The sequence below is a fragment of the Protopterus annectens genome, chromosome 8.part0, assembly GCF_019279795.1.
Source record: "Protopterus annectens isolate FY-2018-M chromosome 8.part0, PAN1.0, whole genome shotgun sequence".
NCBI classification, from domain to species: Eukaryota; Metazoa; Chordata; order Ceratodontiformes; family Protopteridae; genus Protopterus; species Protopterus annectens.
In genome coordinates, this window is record NC_056741.1 from 1,364,197,908 (window position 1) to 1,364,218,068 (window position 20,161).

Genomic DNA, 20,161 nt, shown 5'->3' on the forward strand with positions numbered 1-20,161 from the left:
TTTTAATCCCGTTGCCTTGTCAGCCATAATAAAACACCACGACATTGCAACACCAATATATCACTAAGAAACTATGTAGTAAAAAGATTTTAATAACTGTAATTATAGAAATATATTTACTTATTTTAAATAGAAAAAGGGAGGAAAGGAGAAAACTACCATCAATAGTAGGCAAAAATACTCTGAAGAGTAAAGAAGAAATACTGTCAACGGTACTGGTAAGGGTACCAAAAAATGGTAGCCAAAAAAGTACAAGAAAAAAGTTATATTTAAAGATTATGGGAGGTAGGAAAAAGGCAGAATATATGAAAGTTATGAATTAACTTACAACCAACAAGTAATGAGAAAACTCTAAAAACTCCAAACAAGGGTTTAATATAATACAGGTGCACAAGATCATGTCCAGAAGATGTGAAGTGGGTCATTCTGAACAGGAAAGATGAAGGAAGGAGGGGACACAAGCAACAGATTATCGGGACCAACTACTACATGAACTCTCCAAACATTCTTTTTTAGAGAGAGTTGTGCATCAATGAATACTTGCAAAGGCTACAAACAACTGGCCAGATTTATAGAAACTATTAGTTTTGTGAAAGTAAAACCCGAGTTACCATTTCACATGCAGGACTCCTCCTTTGTTCTGTGGGTTAGGGAAAATAACAGGCAGGTGGAAGTAGCATGAGCATGAAGTTCGAGAGGTGCTGGTGCTGCCATAACAAGCTTTTCAAGTATCACTGTATTTTTGTCATGTGTAGCTAAGGATATCATTAGGATGCAGGAGGTCATGAATCCAATACTCTCAACAACTTATTGGCCATAAAAGATTTTTCCTGAATCAACTTGTACTGTGACAGGGAAAGAATTTTATCCTGAAGGATGAAGGCCATTTGACTTTTGGTATCCAAGAGAGAGTCCTTAGTAACACTAGCCTGTGTAGGCATGAAGTTGGACTTCTGAAACTGACAGACAACCCCAAGTCAGACAGGCATGCCACGGTTAGTGGCACAGCTAAGATCAGATCTTCCACAATGTTTGTGCTTGCTCCTGTAAAAAGCAATTAATGGAGCCAGACATTTGGTGGAGACTCTGGGAGCAGTACACAAGCCAAAGCACAATACTGGTAGTGGGACCCACCCACTCTGAAACAAAAGTATCTCCTTTGCTTCTTCGCTATGGGGAAGTGGAAGTAAGAATCCTTTCAGTTCAAGGTGACTATGATTGCAATGGGAGAGATTGTGAGAAGTTGTATCTGTATATTATTCTGAATTTGGGTTTTTTTAACCTTGAGAGGCCTAAAATGGGTCTCCAGGACCCTTCTTTTCTTGGAATCAAAAACAAGCAGGAGTAATAACTTATTCCTAACTCTTTTGAGATGACTGGTTCTATAAATCTTTGTGCTATAAGGTCATTTATCAAAGCTGATTATCTCTGAGCTGTCTCTTTGGTAGGGAAGCAAATTGTATTTTGTATCCAGTCCTGATATTTTATAGGACCTAACTGTCTTGAGTGATGGTCTGCCACTGATTTAGGAAGAGGGACAGTCTGCCTCTTAGCTTTGTAAAGAGGCTGGGTGGGATGGGAGTTTGGTGAGAGGGATCAGGAAACTATTTTTCTATGTCACAGCTACTCCTTGCTGGATCCCAGAGGCTGGGAATTGCTAGGCTTAGTTCTGGATTTAGCTTGTCGTCATCTTTGCAGCTTATCCCTTCTGGTCTTTCTGCTTTTGGGTTTTGATTGGAAAACAGGAAAGGGCTATGACTTAGAAGAGTAACTTTTACTGAACCTCAGAGGCAGAACCTGCAGAAAAGTCTTTTATAGTTTGTATAGCCTTAGCCTTCTCCTCCAGTCTTTTAAAAAGGCTTTGAACCTTGAGTCAAAGAGGAAATCCTTGTCTAAGGGGGCATCAAGGATTTCAGCTATGCATGTTTCTTGATGAATGACCCTGAAACAGCTGGCCTTTCTGATGCTTCTACATCATGAACGTCACAGTGTAAAGAGTATTTAGCAACCTGGTAACGGGTGCTGTAAAACTCTAGCAGCTCATTTTGGACAGCTTTGTCCTCTATTTCTCCCAGCTTCCATTTTATTTGCTTTAGGAGGGATTCTTTAGATTTAACCATATGGAACTGGCAATTTAAAGCTCTTATGGCCAGTGGAGTCAAGGCATAGACTTTTTCCTCAAACATGTCAAGGGTGCTACCTTCCTTGTTATTGATCAAAGTATTCTTAGAAGTGCTGCATTTTGCTCTCTTGAACCTTGAGGAGACCACTTCAGGGTCTGACACTACTAAAAAGATATTTATGAAATCCAATACGCTGTAAAAATGGTCAGGTTTTGAGGGGACAGGAGGATGCAGTCAGTCCACAGGAATATGCCCCAAATGACATCATCCACTACCTATAAGGTTGGAGGAATTGCCAAGGTTTTATGTTCAGGGAAGGCAAAGAACCTTGCCGATCCTTTTCATGGCTTGACAAAAGTCCTAAGCTTCCTAGATAGTTTTGAAAGTCTACTCTTGGATCTCAGATTATCCTTTAAGAAAACAGACTCTAGCTCCTTCTCGCAGACCTGCAACAATGGCAGGGTCGATATCACATAATGACAGAAACAGTAGAGATTCTCAGATGAAGTTTCAGTGAAGTAAACAGAGCTTCATCGTCCTCCTTGTAATGTAGGACATGCGATGCTCAACAACGGTAAAACAGTACTAAATTCAGGGCAAGGTGGGTATTCCTCCAAAGAAAGCTACATATACACAAAGGCCTATTAAGTTCAAAAGGTGACTTGACAGTCCATAAAATCTTGCCATATTTACAAAAAATACATTCAGTAAGATATCAGAGTAGCTCCTCAAATACCTCAATTGAACTTAATAAAACAGTGGTAGCCCCTCCAATCCTGGTCAGACATCTGAACTTAGAATATGGACCTTTATTCTAACTCTACTAGTAAATGAAAATAACACTATAATTTGTCAAGTCAAAAATTTAAGGGACAGACATTACACAACCTTTATAATAAGATGAAAAAAAATAAATAAGCAACTGTTTCTGCAGTAGAAACAGCATATCCAGAAGTCAGGAGAATGAGCATACTACCGTCTAGTCTGTCTGTTATAACTAAAACTGAACTAGATTCTTATCTTCATTTTAATGTTTACAAAATTAAGGTTATGAACCCCATCCCTCAGATGGTATCTCCTTTCTTGTAGCAGGTGATAGAAGTGGACACCAAATTGACTTCTCAGTATCAAACTAAGAATTTGGTATACAGTGCATACTTACCTGATGTTGAAACTGGTCATGCAAGTCTCGTTTCTGTTCCTGCACTCTGATCATATCCATAACTTTGCGATTCTCTGGCATACAGGTGGGACACTCTGAGTCATTCTCAGAATAACTTTCAAAGCAGTGCTGGTGAAAGGAGTGTCCACAAAGAAAGTGAACTGATGGGATTTCCAGAGCATGATTGCAGATGCTGCATTTTGTCTTCTGAAAAATCTTTGCACTGAAAAGAAATAAAAAACATGTGCATTACCAGGAGTTTAAGGAAAGATATACAGCACAACCAAGCTGAGAATTTAAGGAAAGATATACAGAATGCAGCGAGAAAAAAAGGGCACAGCAGGCATATACATGTATTTCACATAACACAGTCTGTACAATCAATGCATATCACAAGGCAGGTGGATTGCAAACCATCTTGTACTATGCAAGAAGGCTTCATGAGGAATTAAATGCAAACACAGTGATTACTTTCCCCACAAGGTAGCCAAAACTACCAAGGCTGCACAGGTAATAAAACGTATTACATGAAAATGTCTCAAAAATGGCAGTACAGTGCTTGGCTTTACTGCTTCACCATGCTTGAGTCTACAATTCAGTTCTCATTTGGAATGCCTTATGTGCAGTGTCTGCATGAGCTTTTGTTCAGGTTTCCTCCCTTATCTGTAAGACATACCCCGTGGGAAAACTTCACATTGCTTGCAGATGTGTGTATGCTGTGTGTGAGCATGTGTCAATATTTTTTGATGAGCTTGGACTCTGTTCAGGACTGGTTTCTCTTGCCTTGTAACTAGTGAGTGTTGGGATGTGCTCTGGCTCTCTACAACATGAAAATGAATTGCGGGTAATAGAAAAACAAAAAATTGTCCCAGAAAACAGACTATTACTCATCCATAGTAGACTTCATTACGGTATGTCTTTTTCCCAAATGTACAGCAGCTTGTTTTCCTGCCTAGTATAGACTGAACTACAAAGGATTAAGCTAGAGAGGTTGCTATGCTTGGCATATTGAACTCAAGGCAGTTAGCTAATTTCACCCTTCAATAACTCAAAAGTGAAGGGTGAACTGTGAACTTGTTGAGGAAGCAGCTCTGCAAAACTCTAGCCATCCGTTGTTCTAATTCAACACTCAGATGTGCAGCCTCAACTTCATGTTAAAAGGCAGTATCAGTAATGGGAAATTAATCAAAGCAACTAGTGTAGAAATACAATCAACAGTCTTTTGATCTTCCATCATCAAAGGTGACGGTGTCACCTGTTCTATAGACTATATATCTTACTATAGACTACATAAGAAACTATAACTTGCTTAGGTTTAACTTTGCCATGCACTCCAAAGGTAACCTATACAATGAAATCACTGAATTTGTCTTCAAAATGAAGTGCAGGGGACATGAATATGCCCATCCACCTGTAAGATATGTTACAAATCCAATATCTAAATTAAGCAAGAAATTGCAAGCATACATTTGCACACAGTAACAATGCAGTAGGTGTACATTTGAGAGGGTGTTAGCAATAAAGAGCAAGTGCCACATGACAACCAAGACTTCAGTTGCTGAATACAGCTTCTGACAGCTTGTACATTATCCTTCTCACCTCTTCATTTTGCTATTACTGACAAAGTGTGCACTTAACTGTGCACATATACTACATGTTGGTCATATATTAAGGTATATTTGGCATAGGAAGCATTTTTTTTCACTATGAACTTCTGAAGCTGATTCTGTAAGACTACTGCTTATTCCTTCCCAAAATTTATCACATCTGTGTCAAAGTTATTTGCAAAGATAAGCTTTCACTTTCTGATTTCTAAAATGAAACCTTAAAGGAAAAGTATTATTTTACATTTCAAAAATTGAAGAGAGTCTTGCTGCAGTAACTCCATGCAAAAATTAAATAATTTAGATTAGCATGTCCTGCATCTTGCCCGTGAACACAGTACATTTGTTTTTTGTATTTATCTTAACTGACTACTGAACCGTGAAGTTCACTGCTGCAGCTTGTCATTCTAGCTCTCAATAGTGCCTCTTCAATACCAACGTATTTGAAGCTGCATGACAACTTGCCTGAAAACTGGAATAGCACAGTTGTGTCAGTTACGCTTACCATAACAGTGCATTTCTGAATTCAATGCTGTAGTATCATTTTGGCTACAAGGGTAAATCCTGCTTAAGATACAACAATTGAGAAACTTCACAAAGCTCTAACTCCCTCCCACAGCTTCATTCTTACTGCTGACTGGACAGTCATCTAGCAGGAAATCTGCTGTCAGAGTGAAGAAATCTTCAGGACTTTCTTGTCCATACAGATAGAAGAATGTACACATCCCGAATATTGAAAAGATATAAATAGTAATCAAGAACTTTATATCCCAACAACTAACTATACAAGAAGTAGGGGGCTAGTGGGTGGATGCAGCAACTGCAGCAGTGAGGAGTTTAAACATCTTCTGTCATGGTGAGTGCACTTACATAATTATACTATTTTCTTCATTCTGACTGCTGTAGTAGCCTTATGTCTATATGGGCTGATTTCCAAAGCCAACCCAACCAGGGAGGAAGAAGGATAAGGATCCAAGAGCCCCTGGAGAACGGCCTTAGCAAAGCAAGGAATCCAGGTTGCATTGCTTTGTAAAAGTACTACACAGGACCAACTGCTGCCTCTAGAATACTTCTAGCGTCCACCCCTTTCCAATAAGCCATTAAAGATACCAAGGGTCACACTGCTTAGAACTCAGTTATCATAGTCGGGATAAGAAAAGACAATAACTAAGGACAGCTACATAACAACAGTTTGTTTTAACAGGGGTTGTCCATTCTTAGTCCCATCATAAGAAATAAACAGCTGATCAACTTTTCTAAAGGACTTAGCTATGTGAAGATAGTACTTGAGCTGTTTGTGCATGTTCAGAGTATGTAGATTCCTTTCTCATTGGTTCCGTGGACCTGGATAAAACCCAAGGATATTGGTGGTTTGATTTAGTAAACTCTGAAACTCCATTCTCATTGGTTCCGTGGACCTGGATAAAACACAAGGATATTGGTGGCTTGATTTAGTAAACTCTGAAACAACGCTGGGCATAAATAAGTGATTTACTCTTAATGAGATCTTACTTCCATGGAAGACCTGACAGGGTTCACCCTCCATGAGAGCTAGCAATTTGGATACTCTTCTTGCATATGTCAGAAGACTGTCTCTATGTGATGAACCTTAAATAGTACAGTTTTGTACCTACCATAAATGTAGATGTCCGATAGGTATGCATCTGCAGTCATAACATATGGGTTGTCCTGCCTCAGGCAGCCCTTCGGTCGGCCGGATTCCAAACTCTGGGTCTGGCCTCGGCTGATGTCGCACTTTCCCCGACGTCAGAGCGTCTGGGGTATAAAAGCATCAGCCGACGCCATTTTCCTCAGTTTTTCTTGCCCCAGATGCCAGGTGCCCTCTAGGAAGGCTAAATTTGGATAAATGCAGAAAGTTCCAAACATTTGCAAATTTATATACATGTATAAACAAACAAATACACCATAGTAGATTCCCCCAGCTAGCTAAAAGAGGGGTAAGTACCCTAGGAATACCACAGAGGGCTAGGAGGGAGGGTAAACCTGACTGCAGATGCATACCTATCGGACATCTACATTTATGGTAGGTACAAAACTGTACTATGTCCTTCAAGGATGCATCTGCAGTCATAACATATGGGTAGAATACCATAGCCAATCTGGGGGAGGTGGTACTAAGAAAAGGATAGTGTAGTTAAGATCCCCTGCAGGACTGCAGTAGCAAAACCTGCTCTGGATCTGGAGTATAAAGGTAGATTGTAATGCTTGGCAAATGTATGCACGGAGCTCCAAGTAGCAGCTTCTAAAATGTCCTTGGTAGCCACCCCTCGTAGGAAGGCTGTAGTGGTGGCCGTGGCCCTTGTGGAATGAGGCCTGATGTTTTCAGGAACTGTCTTTCCATGAAAGGAGTAGCAAAATCGAATGCAATTTCCTATCCATTTTGAAATTGTCTGTTTGGAAATTGCTTTTCCCTGCACTCCAGTAGCATATGCTACAAATAGTTGGTCAGTTTTTCTGCTAGTTTTTGTTCTGTCCAAGTAGTAGCGTAGTTGTCTGTGTATATCCAGGGTGTGCAGAAGTTTTTCCCCTCTATTCTGTGGATTTGGGAAGAACGTAGGCAAATGAATAGCTTGGTTCAAGGATACCCTATATACCACCTTTGGCATAAAAGTAGGATTGGTTCTTAGTGAAACTCTGTCCTGATGGAAAATAAGAAATGGCTGCACTGCCATTAATGCTTGTAACTCAGATACTCTTCTTGCTGAAGTTATTGCCAGAAGGAATGCAGTTTTCCAAGACAGAAACTGTATATCCGCTGATGCTGCTGGCTCAAAAGGAGGAAGTGTCAGTTTCTCCAGCACAAAGTTGAGATCCCAAGTAGGTAGAGGCGGTCTTCTTGGTGGTTTAATATTTTTGATCCCTCTCAGAAATTGTCTGAGGAGAGGGTGTGAGAAGATAGGTGTATCCACATTGTATTCTGCCGAAATTGCTGAAGCATGGATCTTAATGGAGGAATAGGACAGGCCATTGTGGAACAATTCTGCTAAGTATTCCAGGATATGCATCATGCTTGCCACTGTGACATCTGAGCCTTTTGATGTGCTCCAAATGAGAAATCTCTTCCATTAAGCTGAGTATGTCTTCCTTGTGGAAGGCCTGTGAGCCTCCAAGGTAATGTCCTTCACCCTCTGTGATAAAACAGTTTGATTGGGATTTAAGGAATTTTCCAGGCAGTTAGCTGCAATGTTTTCAAGTTGGGATGCATGGTCTTGAAATTGTTCTGCGTCAGAAGAGGAGGCCATAGGGGGAGAGACCATGGTTTTGCCTGAGTCATGCTTCTCAATAATGGATACCAGTGCTGCCTTGGCCAGTCTGGAGCCATCAGTATCACTCTTGGCTGTTCCTCCCTGATCTTCAGTAGAACCTTGTACATCAATGGGAGAGGTGGGAAGGCATATACTTTTAGGGCTTTCCAACTGATAGAGAGAGAATCCACCCTCCAAGCTTGTGGGTGGGTATGTCCTTGAGCAGAATGCCTTCAGTTGATGGCTGAGTGGGGAGGCGAACAGATCTATCTCTGGCATTCCCCATGTCTTTGCTATGAGTTGGAAGATGTCTGGGTGCAGCATCCATGGTAGTTCTGCTTAAGCTGTCTGCCAGTGTATTCTCTTTCCCTGGCACAAATTGGGACTGTAGTTGGATATTGAACTTCAGGCATAGTTCCCATAGATTCATAGCCAGCCGGCATAGAGGGTAAGAGTGTGTGCCTCCCTGCTTGTTTATGTACCACATGACCGTGGTGTTGTCTGTCCTTATTAACAGGTGGCCTTGTTGGAGGAAGGGTTTGAAAGCCTCGATTGTATGCATCACTGCCAGCATTTCCTTTTGGTTTATGTGCATGCTTAGCTGCGCTTGAGGCCACAGGCATTGTATACATTTGCCCTCCATGTGTGCTCCCCATCCTCGGTCTGAAGCGTCCGTGGTGATGGTCTGCCTTGTTTTTGGTTTGTTGAAAGGCAACCCTCTGTTGGCCTGGCAGGCCCGAGCCCACCACAGAAATTCCTTTTGAAGGCATGGAATGATTGGTATCAAGGTTTCTAAACTGTGACTGTGTTGAGACCATACACTCCTTAGGTACCACTGTAATTTCCTCATATGCAGCCTGGCGTGAGGTATCAGAATTATGCAGGATGCCATGTAACCCAGGGCCTGCAGGATTTTCCTTGCAGTAAGCTGAGTTTGTCTTGTCAGAATCATGAAGTAATCTGGAAGTTGTTTTTGTTTTTCTTCTGTGAGAAAGGCCATTTGGGTGGTTGTGTCCAGATCTGCCCCCAAAAAGGTTATCCTTTGGGATGGTACTAGTCTTGACTTTTGGATGTTGACTGTGTATCCCAAGGCCTGTAGCAGGTGGATGGCATAGGCCAAGTCCTTTATCAAATTTCCCTTGTTGTCCGCTTGTATTAGGCAGTTGTCCAGGTATGGGTAGATTTGAATTCCCTGTAGTCTGCAATGTGCAATTACTGATTCATAGGTTCATAGGTTCATAGGTTTATACTAGGCTATCTGCCCTAAGGCATTTATAAGCCTAGCCCAAATTATTGTGGCTTACGCCACCTTATATGAAAAATACTGTGCCCATTAGTTTGTTGTGCCTCTGTCCAGCAGTGACCCAGAGATGATTCCCGGGGTAAACCTACGATCTCCCATCCACAGGTCTAGATTTCTCTTGAACAGAGTCAGCGAGGTGCTCTGCCTCACATGGACCGGGATTTTATTCCACAGCATAGGGAGTCTCTGAGTGATAAATCTATCCCTCCAGCACGTCCTATTTATATCCGTGCTAAGGTTTAAGTCGCTTGCTCTAGTGGTTTTGGTGGATTTGGATTTTTGAGGTGGAGCATGTCCATTAATTCGGGTTGGACATGGCCTTGTATGTCAGGCACATGTCACCTCTGAGCAGACGGTATGCGACTGAATAGAGCTGGAGTTTCTTCAATCTGGCAGCATATGACAGATTTTGGAGTCCCTTTATCCTTTTGGTGAGGAACTTTTGGGGTCTCTCCAATTGCTGCAGATGTCGGGTGAGATACATCCCGAATGGGGCATTGTACTCGATCATTGGTCTGATAAGTGAAGAGTACAGGGGAACAATGACCTCACTAGATCTGGATGTGAATCCCTTCATGATCAGGTGGGCAATGTAGAAGGTCTTTCTAACCACTTTAGCAATGTGAGTGTCAAAAGAAAGGCCACTGTCAACCTGGGTCCCCAGGTCCCTGATAACCTCTTCTGTGCTTAGTGGATTGCCACCTATATGGTAGCTTGGGGTTACCTTGTTTTTCCCAAGGGTATGACTATACATTTTTGGCGTTTAACTTCAGGCCATGGCTCTGGCACCAGCTATCTGTTTCCGTGAGTCCCTTCTGAAGGATATCAGTGTCCGATGCACTTTCCACTATGGCCCAGTTTGCAGTCATCTGCAAACTTTGTCAGCCAAAGTCCTCCCATGTTGGCCTGTACTTCTGAGAAGTAGATGCCAAACAATAGGGGCCAAGGACCGAGCCCTGTGGGACACCACTTGTGACCGGCTTGGAGTCTGACACAGCGCCAGCAACTCTAACCCTGTGGGTTCTGTCCTTAAGCCAGTTTGCAACCCATCTTGTGACATATGGGTTTACATTTAAGCTGGTAAGTTTTTCTACAATACCCGAGTGGGGTATTGTGTGCCTTTGCAAGGTCAAGGTAGGCTGTATGGACTGCCTTTCCTCATCAATGGCCTTGGTGACTATTTGCAAGAAGTCGACCAAGTTCAAAAGGCATGATCTTCCCTTGACAAAGCCAAACTGGGTCGCGTCCAATGTCTGCAAGTCCCCTATATCTTTGTTTATGAGCTCCATTATGATCCTCTCCATAGCTTTGCAGACTAGACTTGTTAAGCTTATGGGGTAATTACCAGGGTCCGAGGAGCCACCTTTGTGGAGTGGGACCACAGTTGCCGTCGCCACTCCTTGGGCACGTATCCTGTGGTAAGGCTGAGATTAAACAGCTGCCTTATGTGCGGGTTTAATTCCTCATTTAGCTCGTGTAGCACACAGCCGGGGACACCATCCGGTCCCATTGATGCTGTGTTTTAGCTTTAGAGAGAGCAGCTTTCACCTGCGCATTTGAGATGTCCGGGAGGCTACACTCGGCTGGGATAGTTATCTCTCCTTTAGGGGAGAGGGGTGAAGTTTGCACTGAACCTGTCTGCCAGTATGTTGGCAATGTCTGTGGGTTCAGTGATTTTTGTATCATTTTGGACTAATTCTGAGCATATCTGTGAGTTTCCACCCAGGTTCCTAACATAGCTGAAAAAGGCCTTATGATTGTCCTTTGAATCCATGGCAATTTTTCTCTCGAAATTGGCCTTAGTTGATTTTATGAGTGCTCGTATTTTTTACTAATAATGATCAGGGTGACTTTTTATGGATTTTGTTCTATCATGTAATAGCTTTCTCCTCTTATTGTAAAGTTTGTTAATGGCTGGGGTCCACCAGACTGGACGTTTGCCCTTTGTGGAAAGAGTCTTGGTTTTATTTGGGATTGCCTGATCCATGCAGTCCTGGAGGTGTTCATAGAAGGCATTTGTAAGGGCTTCAGAGCTTGGGTTGTGGTTTCCTCTGACTCAGGGGCCTTGAAGGATACCACACCAGTCTTGAGTAGTGTGAAGTTTGCTTTAGAGAAGTTCTTCACTATGGTCTTTTGTTTGGGGTGGGGCGGATGTGGATTTCCAGTGAGATTAGTTTATGATCAGATCTCACCAATGAGGGATATACTTCGTGTGGAGCATTTTGTCCCCATGTTTGTGACAATGAGATCTAGTATATTTTCTCCTCTCGTGGGAACAGTGACTAGCTGTTCCATGGCATTTGAATTTATGAACTCCAGGAACCGTTGGGCTAGAAAGTTAGGGCTTGAGTAATGTTCCCAGTCTATATTCGGTAGTTGAAGTCACCCAATATGATGGTGTTTGGAGATACATTTATACCCTCCAGTGTCTTCAGGAAGGCTGTGTGGGGTTCCTGAGTTTGAGAGGGTGGCCTGTAGCATGCTACAATTTGTAGAGCAGTTTTGCCTATTGTTAGTTGCACCTGGATGGTTTCAAGCTTCATGCGTTGCCACCAACCTGGAGGTGTGAGTATCCTTTATGAATATGGATACACCTCCTTTTGTGGAGTGGTCCGGGTTTTGGGGCCGGCATGATATGAGGTAAAACCTAATAGTGCCGGGTGCTCTCAGGAGCCTTGAACCAGGTTTCAGTTACAGCACAGACATCGATGTTCTCCATACTGAGAAGGGCCTCGCATTTTGAGATTTAGACTTCTGGCATTGAGCAGCATTACCCTCAATTTCTTCCCATTTTGTTTTCTAGGGTGGTAGGTTTAGAATTTGAGCCTTGCCTAAAAAGGCACTATGGGGTGGCAAGAGCCTTAGCCAATATCCGAATCCCAGGGTGACAGGTGCAAGCCGTCCCTTAGCAGCGTGGCTTGTCAAGCATGTCATCCCAGGCAGACAGACACTGGATCCCTTTGAATGACACCAGACATTAAGCCAATTGTTAAAGCTGATCATCTTGTCTCTATATTGTGGCATCATTCTTGGTGAAGGAAGGATACTGCTCAGGGTTAGGGTCATACCTGCCTGGGCTACATAATCAGAGAGCTCCTCTATGTCTCTTTTCATGCAGTCCAGGGGTCGTTCACACCAGCATGGACAATGACTGTGTCATATTTGTACTTGCTGTGGAGTGACCCGAGTGCTTGTGTTATGTGGCGGATTCTATCAGCCGATAGGCAGCTGACTGTGACCCTCTCCTTGTTCAGCCTGGTGAGTGGGACGTCAGTGTGTCTGACTATGGAGTCACCTATGACAAGTATGTTTGGTGTTGTATTTGGCCTTAAGGGCTGTGACTGCTTTGCACACTGCTTTTGTGGTTTATGTGTTGCTTGTGGGGTGTCTTGAGGTAGCAGTTGTTTGGGTGTCTGCTTTGGAGGCCTCTGCTGTTTAGGTAAATTTTACTCAGAGCCTCCAGTATGTCTTTGTGTGTTTATGTGTTTGATTCAGTGGAGTGGTAGCATTATGTGAGGCTGGTTTTGTGGTGTGTGTAGTTGCCTTCTCCTCCTGTCTGGTCTTGCCAGTCCTGAGTTGAGAGAGCTCAGCCTCCAGTTTGGCTAAATAGCTGCATCTCTCGCAAGTATTTGTGTTATGTGGGAGGAGGAGAGGGTTGTCTGTGTACATGAGGCAGTTATAACATTGCCTCAAGATTCCCAGATTCACCAGCTGGACCGGAGAGGAGATTGACAACTGACCTTTGGACATGCTAGAATAATATTGGGCCAGTGGGGAGTGAGGGTGTAGTGCTTTTAATTTTTAGTGCTGACATATAATTGCTTTAGTGAGCAAGTGCCAGTGGGGAGTGAGGGTGTAGTGCTTTTAATTTTTAGTGCTGACTTATATAATTGCTTTAGTGAGCAAGTGCCAGGTAACTTGAGTGCAATGTGATACAAGTAACTAAATGCAAAAACGACAAACAGTAACTTTCTTTCAAGTGAAACAAGGAAATAAGTACAGTAAGCAATGCAGATATCACTAGTGATCCACAGAAGCGAAGTTGTGAATTAGCTTCCAGGGAAATAACAAGCAAACAAACAACAAGTATATAAACAAAGCTAGATTCAGTAGGCCTGGATCTAGTCTATGCTAGAGCAAACAAGGTGAACCAATTTCAGTAAGATACAGTTCAAATATTCAGGCACTATAAACCTTTAACCAGAAAATTCCCAGCTCAGGCATTTCGTGAATACTCTGGGCGCAGTAGATAAGCCAAAGGGCAATGCTGAGAATTGATAATGCTCTGATCCTGCAAGAAATCTGAGGTGTCTTCTGCAACTTGGTCGAATAGGGACGTGCAGGTATGCCTCCTTGAGATCTAGAGTCACCAGCCAAGACTCCTTGCCCAACATGGGAAGAAGCTGCTGTAGGGTCAGCATCTTGAATTTTGACACAATGAGATAAGTATTCAGTGCGGACAGGTCGAGAATAGGCCTCCATTGATTTTCTTTTCTTGGTACAAGGAATAGTCTGGAGTAAAATCCTTGGCCTTGTTCTGAACATGGTACCTTTTCTATAGCTTTCATCTGAAGCAAATTGTTGATCTGTCTTAAAGCCTCTGACCTCTGATTTGGTGGCAGGTTTGGCATTCCGTTTCTTCTTGGCAAAGTGTGGAAGTGGAACCTGTCCTTTGTCTATTATTTGCAGTGTCCATGTGTCCCTTGTAATATAATGCCAGTTTTTTGAGAATAAAGCCAGCTTTCCGCCTAAGGGTGCTTCGAGTTGATCCCTGGTAGGCGGAATCAGAGTTAAGTCATTGAGCCTGTCCTGGTGTAGTAGTTGTTGTTGTTGTTGTTGCACTACTCCTCTGGTTGGCAGGCTGCCACTGACGGCCTCTGTAGGAGCCCTTCGATTGACCTCTGCCTCTAGGGCGCCTGTTCCTGCCCCTCTGGGCTCTGTCCGAGTCTGGAAAGGACCATTTCTTAGTAGGCCAGTTTCTGCTGAATATCGGTGGTTGTACTTGCAGGAAATCTTTAACTGTTTGCACAGATTTTGCCTTTTCTTCAACCTTTTTTAAGATCTCCTGAGCAGAGGAGCCAAATAAATTTTGTTTCTCCATAGGAGCATCCAGGAGTTTAGCTTTAACATGGTCTGGCAAAGATTGTTCCTTCAGCCAGGCATGTCTGCGAATAACTGCTCCAGTCATAGCTGATCTAAATGAAGCCTCCAGTGCATCATAGCCACATTTTAAGAAATGATTACTAACCTGTTGTGAATTGTGTACCAAATCCTGAAGGGATTTACGGTCAAGGGGTTCAGGAGAAGAAAGTTTCTTATTCAGTTCATCTAATAAATACTCTTGGTACTGTATCATATGAAATTGACAATTTAATGCCCTGACAGAAAAAGTTGCAGAAGTATATACCTTCTTTCCCCATCTCTCTAAAGCTCTAGACTCTCTATCAGAGGGTAGAGGATTTTTGGCTGTGGCGGCTGCAATCCTTTTAGGGCCCTGAGAAATAGTTTCTGGGTCTGCAGAATGTGCCTTAAACAGATGGTAATGGGAATCCGGGACCCTGTAGTATCTATCAGGTTTGGCAGGGGCCGGAGGGAGAGTATCAGGTGCTGTACTGACATCATTGTACACATCATCAATTACATTCAGAACAGGAGGTATAGCTAAGGGCCTATGTTGAGGCAGATGTAAAAAGGTCCTTAATCTTTTTCTAGAATCAGAGAATTCCTGGCCTTGCCATTGAAAATGCTCTCTCATGGAGTGTAGAGTCTCACCAAAGGAAAACTCTTCAGGAGGGGAGGCTGAAGGAATAGATTCTTCAGCATCAGAATCCTCATAGGGCGAATAAGCCTCCTCCTGGTGGTCTGACAACTCAGAGCCATCCATGGACTCATCCGAAGAGTGAGGGTCAGAGGGATCAATCCTGGGCCTTTTGTCTGGTGGAGGTTGAGAGGCCCTGTCTGGGTGAGGTTGTGAACCCCTAATTAAAGAAATTAGGTCCTCTGCATGGCTGAGGATCTGTGAACTAGAGGTAGGCCTCAGGGAGGTAGGCTTGGGAGGCAAAGCTTTGGAAAGTTTAACAGCTTTAGCCCTAGAGAAGGCCTTAATGGACATGGAAGCAGGGGGCCTGGCTGCCCCACGTGCAGGAGTAGAAATGTCCAAAGGTATAGTGTCGGACATTTCCTGGACACTGGATTCGGTAGGTATTTCGGTAGCCGACTCAGCCGGGGCCTCCCGGGCCGCGGTGGTCGGTTGAATGGTTTTGGTAGAAGGAATCTCCGAGGACTCTGTTTCGGCCGAAACCGAGACACTCGCGGCGGGCTTTACCATGGTTTCAGCCGAAACCGCGGGCCACGAGTGTCGGTCCTTGCCCTTCCGTTTTTTCACTAAATGTGAAGTCAGAGTCTCCGACGGCATTTTATATGCAAAACTGGCCCCAAAAAACTCCTCTGCAAACTCCGACCGACGTCTAAGAGTTCGTCGGTTGAAGGAAGCACAGGCTGAACAGGCCGATACGTCATGGTCTGGGCCTAAGCAAGGAAGGCAGAAGGAATGGAAATCCTTATGAGGTATTTGTTTCCCACAAGTTAAACAATTATTAATTTTGTCTGACATTGGCTGAGGCAAGAAAGAGTCCCCAATGGGGTACTTAGCTTTTTCGAAGTCTTCGGTAGCTGAATTCACTGGATCTGACCGACCGGCACTTGCGAACCACTTCTGCTTCGGGCACAGTGCGGCAAGAAAGACTGAGGAAAATGGCGTTGGCTGATGCTTTTATACCCCAGACGCTCTGACGTCGGGGAAAGTGCGACATCAGCCAAGGCCAGACCCAGACTTTGGAATCCAGCTGACCGAAGGGCTGCCTGAGGCAGGACAACCCATATGTTATGACTGCAGATGCATCCTTGAAGGACATCCACCTGATCAGCTGGTTCGAAGGGAGACAAAGTTAACTTTTCCATCAGAAAGTTAAGATCTTATGAAGGCACTACTAGTTTTCTAGGAGGCATAATATGTAACCCCTCCCCCCATCAGAAACTGTTTTTCCAAAAACACTGAAAAGAGGGGGATCTACGAGCAAATAAGAACTCAAAGGAAAGTAACTCTCACAAATATTTAAGCACCAGTTGCACGTGATTCCTGATGGAACCCTAGTTATTTGCTAGGTACCTATTAGAAAATATTTTCCACTTGCCAATATAAGACTTCCTAGTAGTAGTTTTTCTTGTCTCCTTTGTACCTGCAGCACATCCTCATGAAAGAGGCACCTAAAAACAATCACAAATGAATGATAAATGCAGTTAGTTGAAGTTGTTTTGAGATGGTGTGTATCAAACTCCCCATGTTTTGTGTACGTAGGTCAAGCCTGTGAGGAAGCTTGTGGGAATTGTCCTTGCCCAATTCCATAAGAAGGGAGACACAATGTTGCCTGGGACAAAAGGGAATCAAGCACAATGATTTTTGGAGAGTTCTTCTAAATCTTCAGAATTACCTTGGATATTAGTGGAGAGGCTGGAACTGCATAAAGGAACTTTTCCAACCACTAGAATGAAAATGCATCTGATTTTGAGATTTACATGAGGAGAGACCATTTGGCATAAATGGTTAAGGTCTTCGTCTCCCATACTCAAGGTACAAGGTTCGAACTTGACCTTTGGCTAATGCCCGTTTGGGGTTTGTATTTTCCTCCTGTGTCTCTGTGGGTTCCACTCACCTCCAAAAAACATGCTGAGTGTTTCCATCTCAAACTCACAAATGAATGGAGCTGTGGGCAGCACAACAGACTCTACATGGTGCCCTACAGGGGAAGAATTGTACAGACTAACCACTTTAGGCATCTACTGTGGTGTGCAGTGTTCTTAAGATAGGAGAAAACAGATCACAGACTGAGCGCTATGGCAGGGCGAACCACCCAATGGTGTAAAATATGGTTCTAGGGTGATTTGGTCTTTTTCACTGATGTCGCCAGATGGGCATGGGTAGTTACTGGTAATAGGTGGGTTGAGGACCCAGCCTACTCCAACCTATGGCAGGGAACCATGCTAACAATGGGGAAGGGTGTATGTGCCCCTATTGGCCAGTGTGTGCCCTGAGTCAATAAGCTACTGACCCGTCGGTGTCCAGCTGCCCAACCTGGTTTACCTGGGATAGCACTATTGAACGAAAGCTGGACGTAAACCAATCAACCTGCCAAACATGAACTAAGAATTACTACACTCAGTATAGGTTTACTGACGGACAGAGCTTGCAAGTGGATGACATGATGGCATGGAGGAAACTGGACATCTTACATATCCAACAGACAAGATGGAAGGGCAGTGCAGCAAAGCCACTTAGATTGGGATCTAGAGTCTACTACTCAGGAGGAGGACAGGCTAGAAATGGTGTCAGAATTGTGGTGAGAGAGGCTTCAAAAGGCAGTGAGGGATGTCATCAGAATCGGTGACAGAGTCATGGCAATCCGAATCCAGTGTAATGACACGGCAGTATTCATAATCTCAGCCTATGCCCCACAGCAGGGTTGTGATAGTGAGGAAAAGAGTGCATTCATACAACAGTTGCAGGACCTACCCGATAAAGTAGGAAGACATGAACTGGTGCTGATAATGTGTGATTTGAATGCACATAACAGGACAGACAGAACAGGATATAAGACAGCCTGGGTCCACATGGGTGGGGCAACAGGAATAAAGAAGGAGAGGCCATTCTAGACTTCTGCCTGGTAAATGTCTTGATAGCAGCCAACACATGGTTCAGAAAAACAGACAATCGCAAGATCACAATCAAGAGTGGCCAACATGCAACTCAGGTCGACTTCCTCCTAGTAAGGAAAGGGCATTAGGGTAGAATCAGTGATTGTGAAGTCATTCTCAGTGAAACAGCTGGCCCACAGCCTAAACCACTGGTTGCCATAATCAGCTGCAAGAAGTGGTCCTAGACAGCTCAAAAGGTCAACACAGACCAGTCTGAAGACCTGGAAGTTGACTGGAGAGAAAGTACAGCAGTTCAAGCACTTACACACTGCTCTAGCACCCCAAGAAGAGGAGGAAATAGGTGGAGTTGAAGAAGAATGGCAGAGCCTCAAAACAGCATGTGTGAGGACTACAAAAAAGATATGTGGCCGAGCCAGGTACGGAAATAAGGTACATAAGGAAATCTGGTGGTGGAATGTTGATTCCAGGAAGTCATCAAAAGAAAGAAGGAGTGCAGGAAAAAGGGGGAGCTAAAGATGGACCAGGCTAGGAAGGCATACTGGTTGGTTAACAAAGAAGCTAAGAAAGGAATTGCAATAGCAAGGACTAGGGCATTGGAGACTCACGACCAGCTTCTGGAAAGTAACTCAGTAGGTGGCACAAAGAAACTACATCAGGCTGCAAGGCAAAGACAAAGAAGACAGTGCAGATACCCTTCATAAGGGATGCCAGCAACAACCTGCTCACCATACAACAGGACAAAGGCAGATGAAGGAGCACTTCTAGCAGCTTCTAAATGAAGAAAACCTCACAGAAGCTGTATTGCCCCAGATACAGCCAACAAGAGTAGAGGAGCCCACCCTAGAAGAGGTAATAACAGCACTAAGGAAAATTACGTAAGGGAAAGCAGCAGGCTCAGATGAGGTCACAGTAGATATGATAAAGATGCTGGATGAGATAGGGGAGAAATGCCTCCTGAGGGTACTCATAGCAGTGTGGATAGAAAGGCGTATCCCATATTACTGGAGAATAAGCATACTCGCACCAGTGTACAAGAACAAAGGAGACATCCACAACTAAGGGCAGTACAGCGGTTTCAAATACTTTGCATGAAAGTTCTGGAGAGGGTGACTTAGAAACAGATAGTAGTAGCAGAAAGTAAGATGAGCAATTCGGATTCAAAACAGGATGCAGCAAAACTGGACTGATGTATGCAGTGAGACAAAGTTGAGAACAAGCTAAAGATGAGGAAAGAGTCCAACTGGGCATTCCTAGACTTGGAGAAAGCATATGACATGGTCTCAATAAAGATGACTTGGGCAGTACTGCTGTGGTTCAGAGTCACAGAAACATTGGTAGAATTAGTGCATATGTTCAAGGGACTCAATGACTCAAGTACAGTGTTCAGTTTCACACGGGGTTCCCAGTGGGAGTGTTTGAAACTGTACTTGTGGGCCATTTGGGCAGTTTTTCCATCTCTCTCAACTTTCTGATTTAAAAGCCCACATTTGCACTGGTTTCCCCCCTTTCTTGTAACTAATCTAGTCCAGATACAGATTTGCTGTATCCAGGACTGTTTGTAAGCTTCTGAGCCCCTCAAGCCTTTCTGTGTTGGAGGGAAGCCTTCTATCTTATCAGTGGGAGTGGTAAGCACTAAGTAGCCTATCTACCACAAGAGGAGTGGTTTCTGGCCCAGAAATTGTAGTTATTGGTCAATTTGGGCATTTTTTTCCCATCTCTGTCAACTTTTCTGGTTTAAAAGCCTGTGTTTGAGCTTGTTTCCCGCTTCTCCTGTAACTGGTCTGGTCCAGATACAGATTTGCTGTATCCAAGACTGTCTGTAAGTTTCTGAGGCCCCCCAAGCCCAGAAGAAAGCCTTCTAGCTTATCTGTGGGAGTGCTAAGCACTAGGTAGCCTATCTACCACAAGAGGAGTGGTTTCTGGCCCAGAAATTGCGGTTTATTGGCTGTCTGGGCAGTTTTTTCCATCTCTTTCAACTTTCTGGTTTAAAA

The 20,161-nt window shown here is 43.6% G+C and overlaps 1 protein-coding gene across 1 annotated transcript in view; it reads right to left on the reverse strand.

Moving 5' to 3' along the window:
• Positions 1–20,161, reverse strand: part of VPS11 (VPS11 core subunit of CORVET and HOPS complexes) — a 620,327-nt gene that overhangs the window by 39,894 nt on the left and 560,272 nt on the right. Inside the window, exon 15 of the mRNA XM_044080942.1 lies at positions 3,286–3,508. Coding sequence (XP_043936877.1) covers positions 3,286–3,508 — 223 coding nt within the window. The remainder of the gene's footprint in view (positions 1–3,285; positions 3,509–20,161) is intronic.